At 38.3% G+C, this 14,535-nt stretch overlaps 1 protein-coding gene across 3 annotated transcripts in view; it reads right to left on the bottom strand.

Annotated features, from left to right (window-relative positions):
• Positions 1–377: 377 nt before the first annotated feature.
• Positions 378–14,535, bottom strand: part of FBXL4 (F-box and leucine rich repeat protein 4) — a 78,824-nt gene continuing 64,666 nt past the window's right edge. For all 3 annotated transcript variants that reach the window (XM_072831993.1, XM_072831994.1, XM_072831995.1), the window contains 2 exons: positions 12,486–12,798; positions 378–932 (listed from right to left, as the gene is read on the bottom strand). In XM_072831993.1, coding sequence (XP_072688094.1) covers positions 769–932; positions 12,486–12,798 — 477 coding nt within the window. In that variant the 3' untranslated portion in view covers positions 378–768. The remainder of the gene's footprint in view (positions 933–12,485; positions 12,799–14,535) is intronic.

Raw genomic sequence — 14,535 nt, 5'->3', positions numbered from 1 at the left:
TTTCTAATTATTTAAGGTGCTGGGGCACAGGAAAAAAATATATAAATAAATGAAATCCACATATATTTCAGAAGTCTTAAACTTTTCTCTCTGGCAAATTTTTAAGGCATCAGCTTAACAGTTGGAAAGTTGTTTTCTTTAGTAGTTTACCTCTGTTCTTGATTATGCTCATATTTTTATACTGGTATTATCCAGTAGTAAAATATATATGTCAGAAGAAAAATGGAAAAACTAAAATTCTCAAGTTGAAGAATTGATTTATCAGCTTAAAAATTAATCATAGCACATTAATTTCTCCAGTTAAGTCTGGAAATTCTGTATACACCCAAACAAAACACTGGCCAGGTCATAAGGCTTATTAATAAGACATCCTTACATGGAGGTGTGAAAAATTATTTTTATTTTTAAATATCATGATACTTTCTGGCTCAACATGTTCCTTTAAAAATAAGTTAAAAGGTTTCCATATTATTCTTTTATTACACAGGTAATTACTGACTAAAGAATAATATTACTGATTAACATAAGGTACACATAATGTGAGCCACTCACATATTCTTCAAGAAAAGTGCTTGCAATATCTTCTCAAAACACTTGTTTACATTTTTACTTGATTTAATGGACAATTTCATATTTTTTTCTTCAAAAATCTACAAATGCCTTAATGGAATATTAAGACATTCCCACCATCATAAAAACTAAACAAAACCAACTCTAAAATAAAACCCTACAAAAGCGCATTGATTTTATTATAGAACACATATTAAGTCACTGCGTAAAGCTCTTTTTTATGAACACTTTTGGAAAGCTCACATTGAGTTCCAGCACAGCTCTATTATCAATCTGTGAACAGAAGGACACATCAAGCAAGGAAAGATCTTTACAAGATTCCAGAAGTTTTCTTAAGGATGCTGGACTTACCATTCTTGTTCCTGTCAAAACAAAACAAAATACCATCAATATAATATTTATATGATATCCTGATAAAAACCCTTTATTGCTTAAAATGCACTTAAAATAAATTGCCTTTTAAAAATTAAAAGCATTTTAAACAAAAGACATACTGAAACAGTCTTGTAAAAAAATACAAACTGAATTCTCCTAGCCAATTTGGTATCTAGGACCTAGATTTTGTCCATACTCTACCCACTATCTTCATTCCTACCTCCTACCCTTTCCAATCAGCTCCTCCACACCTTCCTATTTCTGTCACCCAACTTTTCCTTAACCCATAGGTCAAATCAGACAGAAGGGCTTACAGTGATTCCACCTCATATTCCATGCAGTGCAATTACTACGCAACCACCCCTGCAGAAACTTCTGTGTGAGGCCCTGGAGATGCAAAGATGAGTAAGACATGTGTCTGCCCTAAGGAGCTCATTGACCAAAGCTGGAAACAAATAACTACAATACAGTTTGGTGAGTTTTACAGTAAGTGGTAGGTATAAAATGGCATTACTGGAAGTCAAATGACGGATGATGAATATTGTGTAGCCCATGTCAAATCTGATGAGATTATGGGACATTCAGATAGAAGCTAAATTATATACATTATGAAAAGCACCTGCTACATAGCAGGTACTCAAATATCACATACCAGTAGGCTTTTAAGATATCATCTGTTGTAAAACAAACCTTACTTTAACTACAGGTTTTCTAGAGAGAAAAAAAATCACAATTATATCACATATACATGCACGTCTACTGTGACAGGGACCAAAGTGTTGGTAGTGTTAACCTATGCCTTTTCCCTGAGAAATCCCTTCTACTCCCCTCTCTGCCATGGGTTCCAGAAGTGGCAACTATACTGCCATCTCGACTGTGGCTGGCCCCCCAGATCCTCCTGGGAATTTAGAATGGGAATTCAGTAAAGCCTTCACTGTCCATAGATCTCTTGAACTAAAGACGCAAGAATCTGGTTGGGGCTGTCATATTTAGCCACCTGTACCTAGAAAGACAGAGATGGCCAGCATGACAAGAAAAGAAGGCGGCAAAGCCAAAGGGAGAAGCAGACCTAAGAGCATCTGTGAGTGTACAGGGATAGAGGGGGTGGGTGTAGGTGTCTGAGCATGAAAGACAGGAAAAGAAAGAACAAAAGAGAAAACAGCTTCCTTGCCTTTTGATGGCTTTCTAGTCTGTCCTGAGGTCTGACCATAGCTAGCTTCTGCCTGTGGATCTCAGAGAGACAGCTCTATCTCCATAATAATTTTCTTTCCCTTATGTACAAGTTAGCCTGAGTGGGTTTTGTTATACAAGCGCAGAGAACCTCAACTAAGACACTTGGCTATGTGGTGTTCTTTACCCACGGCTGTGGCTATCTTCTGTTTGACAGACTTGGTCATTAGAATCTCCGTTTCCTTTTTTTTTTTTTTTTTTTTAGATTTTATTTATTTATTCATGAGAGACACACAAAGAGAGGCAGAGACACAGGCAGAAGGAGAAGCAGGCTCTCCGCAGGGATCAGGCCCTGAGCCAAAGGCAGAGGCTTAACCACTAGGCCACCCAGGCGTCCCACAATCTGAGTTTCCTGATTAATTAGAAGTTCCTAAAAGCCTAAGAGAATGTCAGGGAAGGAAGTTGGGAGATGAAAATTTAACTAGACAAGGGCACCTTGTCTTCTCTTCCAGAGCACTGTGTGCTTTTGTTTCTTATCCACTTATGACACAACTGTGTTCTCAGTTCCTTCAGAGCAGGGGCCACCTCCTTCATGTTCACGGGCCTATCTCCAGTGTTGGAAACGATGCCTGACACAGTATATGCTCAATAAGTGTGTAATAAATGAAGGGATGAAGGGATGGTGTTTAATTTCCCAATGCCATCACCCTGGCTTAGATCCTTATCAGATGGATGACTGCAGCTAATCTCCCTCATTTTGATCTCCTCCCTCTCCAATTCACTTACCACTTGTTTCTAGATTAATATCTCTAAAACACAGCTCTAAATATATCACTTATGCCCGGAATTGAAACCTGATAATAGCTCGTCCTTGTTTAATTTTGTGCAGATTCCTCATTCTGGTGTTCAAAACTCTCCGTGAAAGCCTCCATTATACTAACATTCTAAGTCAAATTAGATTGCCTATTCTCTGAAGATACTCTGTATTTTTGATTCCTATGCTTTTGTTTCATACTATTCATTCTGCTTAAAATGCTCCCCTCCCCCTAGTTCCTATTCACTTTTCAATGATGCCTTTCAAATACCTATTAACCTTTTTAATTAAACTTCTTATTTCTCTAATTATAGATACTCTCTTTTCTTTGAGCCCCCAAATGGACTCGCTTCTGGCTTCCATTAAAGTTATTTATATATTGATTTCCCGTTTTTTTGTTTTGGGTTTTTTTTGTTTTGTTTTGTTTTGCTTTGTTTTGTTTTGTTTGCCACATTATAAACTCTCTGAAGGTAGAGACTGTATCTAACTCAGCTTTGGTTTTTTGTTTTGTTTTGTTTTTAAAGATTTTATTTATTTATTCATGAGAGACAGAGAGAGGCAGAGACATAGGCAGAGGGAGAAGCAGGCTCCCTGCAGGGAGCCTGATGCGGGACTTGATCACATTTGAAATAAGATGTTCTAATATATTTGCATGATGGCCCTCTCCCATCTAAAATTTGTTTTGGCATAATAATGACACTTCCTTGCTCTTCTTTTCTGAGTAGAGTTGACACACAATGTTATATTAATTTCAAGGTAGTGATTCATCAAGTTTACACATTATGCTCCATTCACCCCAAGTGTGGCTACCCTCTGTTACCACGCAATGCTGCAGTATCACTGACTACATTCCCTATGCTGTGCCTTTTATTCCCATGATTTACTCACTCATTCCATACCTGGAAGCCTATACCTCCCACTCCCTTTCAACCATTTTGCCCATTCCCTCCAGTGCCCTTTCTTCTGGCAACCATCAGTTTGTTCTCTAGAGGTCTGATTTTGCTTTTTGTTTATTCATGTTTTGTTTTTGTTAAGATTCCACTTAGGAGTGAAATAATGTTATTTATCTTTCTCAGTGTGACATGTCATGTCACAAAATGCCCTCCATGTTATCATAAATGGCACAATCTTATCCCTTTTTATAGCTGTGTAACTTTCCATTGTCTATCTCTATACTGTATTTTCTTCATCCATTTTTTTTTTATTGATAGATTGCTCCTGTATCTTGGTTGCTATAAATAATGCGACAATAAACATAGGGGTGCATATATCTTTTCAAATTTGTAGTTTGGTTTTCTTTGAGTAAACACCCCATAGTGGAATTACTGGAACATATGGTAATTCTATTTTTAATTTTTTTCAGGCACTTCCATACTGTTTTCCACAGTGGCGGTACCAATTCACATTCCCAGTGACAGTGCATGCATGAGGGTTCCTTTATTTCCACATTCTTGCCAATATTTATTTCTGGTGGTTTTGATTTTAGCCATTCTAATAAGTGTAAGGTAGTATCTCATTGTGGTTTTGATTTACATTTCCCTGATGGTTAGTGATGTTGAAGCCTTTTCATGTGTCTGTTGGCCATCTGTATGTCTTCTTTGGAAAAGTGTCTATTCAAACTCTCTACCCATTTTTTAATTGTATTGTTTTCTTGGTATTGTTCTTTACTATATTTTGGGTACTAACCCCTTACAGGATATTTACAAGTATCTCCTCCCATTCAGTAGGTTGTCTTTTTGCTTTACTGATGGCTTATTTTGCTGTGCAAAGCCTTTTATTTTGATATAGTCCTAATAGTTTATTTTTGCTTTTGTTTCCCTCACCTTAGGAGATGTATCTAGAAAAATCTTGCTACAGCTGATGTTAGAGAAATTACTGCCTATGGTCTCTTCTAGGATTTATGTCATTGCAGGTTTTTACATTTAGGTCTTTAATCCATTTGGGCTTATTTTTGTGTAGGGTATTAAAACGTTTTATTCTTTTACATGTAGCTGTCCAGTTTTCCCAGCATCATTTATTGAGAGGTTGCCTTTTCCCCATTGTATAATCTTGCCTCTTTTGTTGTAAATTAATTGACTATGGAATCCTCGGTTTATTTCTGGGCTCTCTATTCTGTTCCATTGATCTATGTCTCTATTTTTGTGCCAGTAACACACTGTTTTGATTACTACAGCTTTGTAGTATATCTTGAAATCTGGAATTGTGTTACCTCCAGCTTTGTTCTTTTTCAAGGTTGCTTTAGCTATTTGAGGTTTATTGTGGTTCTATACAAATTTTAATATTACTTGTTCCAGTTTTGTGAAAAATGCTGTTTGTATTTTGAAAGGGATTGCACTGAATCTGCAGATTGATTTGGGAAATATGGACATTTTAATAAAACTAATTCTTCCAATTCATGAGCATGGAATATCTTTCCATTTATTTGTGTCATCTTTAATTTCTTTCTTCAGTGTTTTATAGTTTTTAAGTAATGTACAGTTCTTTCACCTTTTTTGTTAACTTTATTCCTAGGTGTCTTATTCTTTTTGGTGCAACTGTCAATGATGATGTTCCTTAATTTTTCTTTCTGCTACTTCATTATTGGTGCATAGAAATACTGCTCATTTCTAGGTACTAATTTTATATCCTGCAGCTCTACTGAATTCATGTATTACTTCTACTAGTTTTTTGGTGGAATCTTTAGGACTTTCTATATAAAATCTGCAAATAGCAAGGGTTCAACTTCTTCTTTTTCTTATCTGATTGCTGTGCCTAGGACTTGCAGTATTATGTTAAACGCGGTGAGACACATCCTTGACATCCAGACATCCTTGTCTTATTTCTGATATGAGAGTAAAATATCTCAGTTTTTCACTATTGAATATGATGTTAGCTGTGGGTTTTCATATTGGCCTTTATTACACTGAGATATGTTCCCCACTTAATAATTACTATTATGTTACGGTAAGTTCATTCCACTTTGTTGAGAGTTTTTATCATGAATGGATGTTAAATTTTGTTAAATGCTTGTTCTGCCTCTAATTGTGATAATTTTGATGTTTATCCTTTGTTTTGTTGATGTGGTGCATAACATTGATTGATTTGCAAATATTGAACCATCCTTACATCCCTGGAATAAATCCCACCTGGTCATGGTGAATGATCTTTTTAATGTACTGTTGTATGTGGTTTGTTAATATTCTGTTAAGAATTTTTGCATCTATGTTCATCAGGGACATAGGCCCATAGTTTTCTTTTTTCATGTTCTCTTTGTCTGGTATTGGTATTAGGTAGTGCTAGCCTCATAGAATATATTTGGAAGCTTTCCTACCTCTATTTTTTGGAACATATGAAGAAAAATAGATATTAACTCTTTAAATGTTTGGTAGTATTCACCTATAAATCCATCTGATCCTGGACTTTCGTTTTTTGGTAGTTTTTCAATTATCAATTCAATTTTGTTATCTGTGATTGGTGTGTCCAGATTTTCTATTTTGTCCTGGTTCAGTTTTGGAAGACTGTGTTTCTAGGAATTAATCATTTCTTCTAGGTTGTCCAGTTTGTTATAAGCTTTCACATACTCTCTTATAATTCTCAGTTTATATCTGTGGTGTCAGTTGTTACTGGTCCTCTCTTATTTCTGATTTTATTTGAGTCCTTTCTCTTTTATTTTTGAAGAGTCTTGGCTATGCATTCATTGATTTATCTTTTCAGTCAGCTCTTGATTTTATTGATTTTTTCTACTTTTTTTTTTAAGTCTCTATATTATTTATCTCTGCTCTGATCTTTCTTTTATCTCTTCTACTCACTTTGGGTTTTGTTTGTTCTTCTTTCTCTAGTTCCTTTATGCGTAAGGTTAGATTATTTGAGATTTCTCTTGTTTTTTGAGGTAGGCCTGTATCACTATATATTTCCCTGAGAACTGCTTTTGCCATGTCCCAAAGATTTATGTTTTGTTTTCATTCATCTCCATTTTTAAAAAATTTCTTTTGATTGCTTCATTGACCCATTCATTGGTTGTTTAGTATCATGCTGTTTAGTCTTGGTGTTTGCATCTTTTTCTAGTTTTTTTCTTGTGATTTATTTCTAAGTTTTTTTTTCTTGTGATTTATTTCTAGTTTCATACCATTGTGATTGGGAAAAAAAATGCATCATATGATTTCAATCTCCTCAAATATATTGAGGCTTATTTTGTGGCCTAATATATGATCTATTCTGGAGAATGTTCCATGTGCAATGAAAAAGAATATGTATTCTATTTTCAGATGGAATGTTCTGTATATATCTGTTATGTCCATCTAGTCCAATGCGTCATTCAAAGACATTATTTCCTTGTTGATTTTCTGCCTGAATGATCTATCTATTGATGTAAGTGGAATTATTATCACTGTATTACATCAATTTGTCTCTTATGTCCATTAATATTTGCTCTATGTATTTAGGTGCTCCAGTGTTGGGTGTGTAGATATCTACAAATGTTACATCCTCTTGTTGGACTGATCCCTTTATCATTATATAATGCCCTTCTTTGTCTCATTACAGTCTTTGTTTCAAAGTTCGTTTTGTCCTATATAAGTATTGCTACCCTCTCCTTTTCTTTCACTTCCATTTGCATAGTGAATGTTTCTCCATCCCATCACTTTCAGTATATGTATTCTTTAGTTCTGAGGGGAGTCTCTTGTAACCATAAAGATGAGTCTTGTTTTTTATCCATCTGCCACCCTATGGCTTTTGATTGGAGCATTTTGGCCATTTACATTTAAAGTAATTATTGATACGCATGTACTTATTGCCATTTTATTATTTGTTTTCTGATTGTTTTTGTAGTTCTCCTCTGTTCCTTTCTTCTTTTGCTCTCTTTTCTTATGTTGATGAGTTTCTACAGTGTTGTGTTTGGCCTTCTTTCTCTTTATTTTTTGTGTATCTATTATAGGTTTGGGTTTGTGGTTACCATGATGATTCTCATATATAGCATCTTAAGTATATAGCAGTTTATATTAATTTCATGATCTTTAAGTTCATACACATTGTAAAAACAAAACATTTTTTTCTTTTCCCCCATTTTATGAATATGTTGTCCTATTTTATATCTTTTAATTAATAATTTTCTTATGTCTAATTATGGCCATTTCTTTTCCACCCAAAGAAGTCCCTTTAACATTTCTTGTAGTCTGGCTTAGTGGTGATAAACTCCTTTGTTTTTTGTTTGGGAAACTATCTCTCCCTCAAATCTGAATGACAGCCTTGCTGAGCATTCTTCATTATAGGTGTTTTCCTTGCAACACTTTGACGGTATCATGTCATTCCTTTCTGGCCTGCAAAGTTTCTGCTGATATTCTTATAGGTTTTCCCTTGTAGACAACTTTTTATCTCTTTATCTCTTGCTTTTTAACTCTTTTTAACTCTTTATCTCTTGCTTTTAAGATTCCCTCTTTATTGTTAACCTTTGACATTTTAATTATAATGTGTTGTAGTGTGTACCTCCTTGGGTTCATCTTACTTGGAACTCTCTTGGATGTGTATGTCTATTTCCTTCCCTAGAAGAGGGAAGTCTTCAGTTATTCTTTCTTCAAATAAGTTTTTTACTCCTTTCTCTCTCTTATTTTGGGACCCCTATTAAGCAAATGTTTGTTTGCTTGATGTTGTCCAAGAGATCTCTTAATCTATCTTCATTTTAAAAAATTCTTTTCTCTTTTTCATCTTCATCTTGGGTGATTTTCATTACCTTGTCTTCCAGATCTCTGGTACATTCTTCTGCATCTGAAATCTGTTGATTCCCTCTAGTGTGTTTTGTACTTTATTGTATTCTTCAACTCTGATTGGTTCTTGTTTATATTTTGCATCTCTTTATTGAAGTTCTCACTGGGTTCTTTCACTCTTCTCTCTAGCCTGGTATCTTTATGATCGTTACTTTAAATTTTTCTCAGGCATGCTGTTTATTCCTGTTTCATTTAGTCCTTTTCCTGAGTTTTTTTTTTTTTTCTTTTTCTTTCTTTTGGAGCATATTCCTCTGTCTCCCCATTTTGCTTTCTGTGTTTGTTTCTATGGATTAGGCTGAACAGCTACTTCTAAATTTGAAGGAATGATCTTGTGTTTGGTCATTCCCTATGTAGACTGTGTGCTTGATGACTTTGCTGGCTGGCTGGGGTTGTGGCTGGCATGGACTGGGGCTGGGAGGTGGGGTATTTTCCACATAGTAAGTGCCCTGTCAGGACAGCAAAAACCGAAATAGATGTAGGCCAGGGTGTCCCAGGGTTCTATGCACTGATAGCACTCTAGCAAGATAGCTAATGTTCAAATGGGTGTCCCAGGGTGCTCTGCACAGGGGCTGTCCTGGCTGAGTGGCTGGAACTGATGTATGCAGGCCAGGAGGTCCTGAGCTCTCTGCACAGAGGGGCCCTAGCAGGATAGCTGAAACTAAAGTGGGCACAAGTCAGGGGCACACAGGGCTCTACACACAGAGGACAGCTGAAGCAGAAATGGATATAAACTGAGAGTGTTCCTGGATTCTCCACATGGAGGGTGTGCCCTGAATGGTGACTGTAGTTGAGATGGGTATGAGCTGGGAGGTCCTGGGGCATTCTACACAGAGGGCATCTTGGCAGGACAACTAAAACTAAAATGCAGTCCTTGGGGTCTCCACACAAAATATGTCCTGGCAGGACAGCTGAAACTGAATTGGGTGTAAGTCGGGTTGTCCCATAGTATCCCATGGAGCAAGTGCCCTGGTTGCGTGGCTGCAGCTGAGCCCGGCAAAGGTGGAAGTGTTCTGGGTGCTCCACACAGGGTGTGTCCTGGACTGAAATCAATGCAGCCATGGGCCTATGGTATTTGGGGTGCTCCATATAGGAGGTACCCTGGCAGAGTGGCTAGGTGTGAAGCAGATGCCAGCCAAGATGGTCTGAACCACTCTGTACTGTGGGTACCCTAGCAAGCCATCTGAAGCCAAAGCGGTATAGGCCTGGAGTGTTTTGGGGTGCTGTGCCCCTGTGTCATGTTGGTGTGAAGGCCGGGGCTGTAGTGAGCACTGACCAGGGGTGTCCTTGGTGTGCACCACTTTGTGATCGCCTTAGTAGGACAGGGGGGCTGGTGTGGGCTAAGGGCCCAGGGCTCACTGAGGCACCAGGCCATTTAGGGGGCCCAGATCGTATACTGGTCTATGTTTTTAAGGGGGAGAGGGTGTGTAGACTATGTCCGTCAGCTCTGCCCACTGAGAGCATTCTAGCAGCCCCCGCCCCAAAATATTGGGTGCAGTTCTAGGGCTGACTCTTTAAACCAAGAACAAAACCAGACAAAAACTCCCACACAGCTTACTTTCTATGCTCCAGCACCACCACCCCTAAGGCGGGTGTGGCCTGTGGACCCTGGTCTCACTGCGGTACCTGGTTCACTGTGACGGCTGCAACCATTGGTCCAGATCCTGCTGGGGTCAAGGCTTTGGAGGCGGGGTGGGAATCTAGTTCCTCTGACCCAGAGAGTAAGCACGCAGCTCCAATGCAGTTTGGGAGTTTCAGTGCTGTCTCATTTATATGCTATTTGGAGGCCTTTTATCTGTGCCCAAGGATAGACTGCTCCCCACTGCAGCTGGCATTGTCAGGGGCGGGGTTCCTTTTGTTACTGTGTTTCAGTTTTTTTTTTTTTTTTTTGCTGTTCTATCTTTGGTCCTGCAGAAGCTGTTCAGTCAGCCCCCAGTTCTTCTTCAGGAGGAATGGTTCTATAAATAGGTAGAAACGGCTGTGTTCCCTGGAGGGAAGTTCAGGGTCTTCCTATGTTGCCATCTTGGACTGGAACCTTCCATATTTCCTTGCTCTTATGTTTAGGAAAGTTACAAATGTTTTCAAGAAGAAGCCATTATACTTCTTACTTATTTTTCTTTTATGTCTCTGCCAAGTAATTTATACGTTTGTTGGCTAAAGTTAGACCGCCTGACAACCAGTCCCCCTGTTCACCACAATTGTGCTTTCCTTGTAGGATCAGTGTTACCAACTACCTTTGTGGTTCTGTAGCATCTCTTTCAGAGGCTGGCTACTCTTCATCTCTACTGAGTGGGAGTGCTGTAAAACTGAGACTAACCAACAATACCACCAATCCTCTGAAGTGAAGCCTAATGCAATTAGTGATCCAGTTTTAAAGGCCTCAGTCCCGGGGCAGCCCGGGCGGCTCAGCGGTTTAGCGCCGCCTTCAGCCCAGGGCTTGATCCTGGAGACCCAGGATGGAGTCCCATGTCAGACTCCCTGCATGAGGCCTGCTTCTCTCTCTGCCTGTGTCTCTGCCTCTCTCTCTGTGTCTCTCATGAATAAATAAATAAAATCTTAAAAACAAAAAATAAAGGCCTCAGTCCCCTTTCCTCATTCTCTCTCATTTTCTTGAACTTCCCAGAATATTCCCCTTATAAAAGGTCTAGACTAATTCAAGGTGGAATGTGGGTAGGAGGGAAAAGAAATAAGAAAAGCAGTTGTGGTGGTATGAAAAGATAGTACCAGCTGGGGCCCCAAATCTGGCATTTGAACAACCCTGCTCTGCCATATACTAATTGCTGAGCTCAGTCCCCCTTCAATGAAAACAAAACAAAACAAAACAAAAAGATGATATCCAATTCCCTGAGCTATAAAGAACAAAGAAAATATAACATAGATGAGGTATCTATCTAGCCCAAAGTGTATATGTAACAGGCAAGAATTCCTCCCCTAAATTTTTAGGCAAGAATTTCTGCCTACAAGTAGCTTGAACAAGAAACATGCAACCATATAAGCAACACCTACAAATGTATTATAAACCTGGACCATGCATTTTCAAGGAAACCACAAATTCAGACGCTGAAAATCTTCAGGTTTTCCTGTTGCTGAATGTTTAATAAACAGGAAAGGATATAATTAGCACTTCATGGGCTAACCTGTGAACACTCAGAGATGACCAGAGAACACAGTGCAAGTGCTATGTGAGTTCACAAAGTACCAACTGTATGCACGATTGAGCCATGGTGTTGCCAGCACTCCTGGCTAAAGTAGGAAGTAACATAACCTCACTGGGCTCCCAGCTGATGGGCTGCAATAGGGACACAAGAAATCTCAAACTGGGAAGGCTTCTCAATAGATCTGCCTTGGTATACAATTATTCCTAAAATCTAGAATTATCAGGAATGAAGATTTGGCAATTTTCCTTAATCACAAGTTTAACATCAAGAAGCTTTATGTACATTTGTATTTGTATATACATAAATGTATCTATTTATGCATATATATAAAATTCATTATACAAATGGATTAATTTCTTCTTTCATAAAAATGCAGAACACAGCTCATATAAATTCTCACTCTTCTTACCAGACCAAGAATTAATGTTTATTTAGAGCTTTGTTAGTTCAACTGCAAAATTCTGTTATTATCCTTACCCTTTTACTTAAGTACAGATATAATTACTCTCCGTATCAATTGGCCTATCTTGCACTTCCTCAAACCAAGCAGTCTCACCAGGATGAAATTTTCTTGTATCCGAGAGGTGGTCTTTTCCTTGCAAAAGGTCTGAGATTAGCTTTTACATCAAGGCTTTAAAATAAATTTATATACTGTACGCTTACCTAGTATGTCCAGTTGCCGTAATCTGGTACAATTACACGCTAGTTCTTCAATGTCTGTGTCACACACAGACCTGTTAGCTGTAAGAAAGAGTTTTTGCAAGTTTGGGAGCTGGCGTGCCAGTTTGGCGAAACATCCGGTGCTGCTCTGCAGAGTGGGGCACCAGCCAAGGTCGAGTTCCTCCAGAAGCGGACACCCAGAAGCCAGTTCTGCTATCCCGTTCTCAGTAATATTCTTACATCTCCACAGATCCAGAGTTCGGAGTTTTTTACACTTGGCTCCTATCATGCTGGCTATCACATCATAGTCTTCAATCTGGAAATCAAATCATTCCAGTCTCTTACATATTATGCTCAGAAATACAAACTGTGTAGAGCAAGTTAAAACATTCTTTTCTTTTTTTTTAAATTGAAGCATCCTTAATCATCTCCTGTTGTTTGCTTCCATGTAAACAGACCCATATTCTTGTTAATACACATCTGCCCACTCATCTCACAGATCTGCCACTGTTTCATAAAACAGCAAGAATAATCACTTACTTAAAAATCCATTTACCACAGCTCCAGACAGAGGACTTTATGAATTACATCCCAAAGTAGTATGAAATCCTCAGTCCCTCATAAAGGATTTGAGGATTTTGTGTTGTTCTTGTATGCCTTACATTTTCACCTTGCTGCTGCTCCTCGATGACAGGGCCTCATTTCTTCTATTTTATATATATAATCCATCAGCTTTGGTAGGTATAGAAGATCTCCCTGATGAGGGTGTGCCCTTCACCAGGCTCTAAAGTAGTATGTAAATATGCTGACAGTACTAATAATGATACTAGTTTGGGGTTAAATGAGGCATCTGGGGACTGAATATGCAACACAAAAATAATTTAGATTATGATAGGTTGGTGTCAGTTATTGCAGGTGTCCGCTAATTTCCTTCACAATCACGGGATAATCCTCTACTAAATAAGGATTAAACCTTTCAGTTCACGGGCTTTATATGCTTTAGTAATGCTTCTTTAAACAGGTTTCTTTCTTTTTTTTTTTTTAAAGATTTTATTTATTTATTCATGAGAGACTCAGAGAGGGAGAGAGAGAGAGAGAGAGACAGGCAGAAGGAGAAGCAGGCTCCATGCAGGGAGCCCAATGCGGGACTCAATTCTGGGACTCTGGGATCACGTCCTGAGACGAAGGCAGATGCTCAACCACTGAGCCACCCAGGCATCCCAAAACAGGTTTAAGAGTTTCATTTGATTGTTTTATAATCAGGAATCAAAATTATCACCAGAAGTCAAAAGGAAACAAAACAGCTAACATGTCCAATTATTATTTCCTTTTTCATTTTTTATTCATATTTTCAACCACGATGTGCCAGCACCACTCCAGGGGCTAGGAACAACAGTGAGTCAAAACACAAAGACTTTGTGCACATTTTGGGGAAAGATGTACACAAACGGGCAAAATAAATTCAGAGTGATAAGTGGTGTGAAAATAACCTGGTGCATTCAAGGAAAAGAAATAGGACTGAGTACGGCCCAAGGGGAGTGAGGAGACCCAAGGGGAGTAAGGAGAGAAGTGGTGAGGGTAGAGAGTTATGCAGGGGCCAGGTGATCAGGCCATGAAAACAATAGAGGATTTGAGACAAATATGATTTACATTAAAACAGAAGGGTTGGTTTGGATGGTAGATGGTGGGTAAGAATCGAAAAAACCCAGAGAAGAGGCCTGCATGAGCTTAGTGTAGAGAGGCAAAGGCTTGGATTAAGCTTGCAGCAGTGGAATTGCTGGACAGATTTGGGGCTAGATTTTGAGTCAGAACTAAGGCCTGATGGCTTTGATGTCGTTGTGATGATTTCTAAGGTTTTGATCTCCAGGAACTGTGTATGGGAGAATCATGCAAAAGACCATGAGTAACAGATTTGAGGGGACTGTAACTACTCGACTGTACCCAAACAATACAAACCCGTAGCTTTGAAAATTAGTGCAGCCAATTCTTTATAAAGAAGTAATTTTAAAACTTTCCAAAACCCATAATTCTGATTGCTATTATTTTGATACTC

Source organism: Canis lupus, chromosome 7 (genome assembly GCF_048164855.1).
Source record: "Canis lupus baileyi chromosome 7, mCanLup2.hap1, whole genome shotgun sequence".
Classification (NCBI taxonomy): domain Eukaryota; kingdom Metazoa; phylum Chordata; class Mammalia; order Carnivora; family Canidae; genus Canis; species Canis lupus.
The sequence above is the reverse complement of the archived record's forward strand: the minus strand, read 5'-3'. Positions and strand labels throughout refer to the sequence as shown.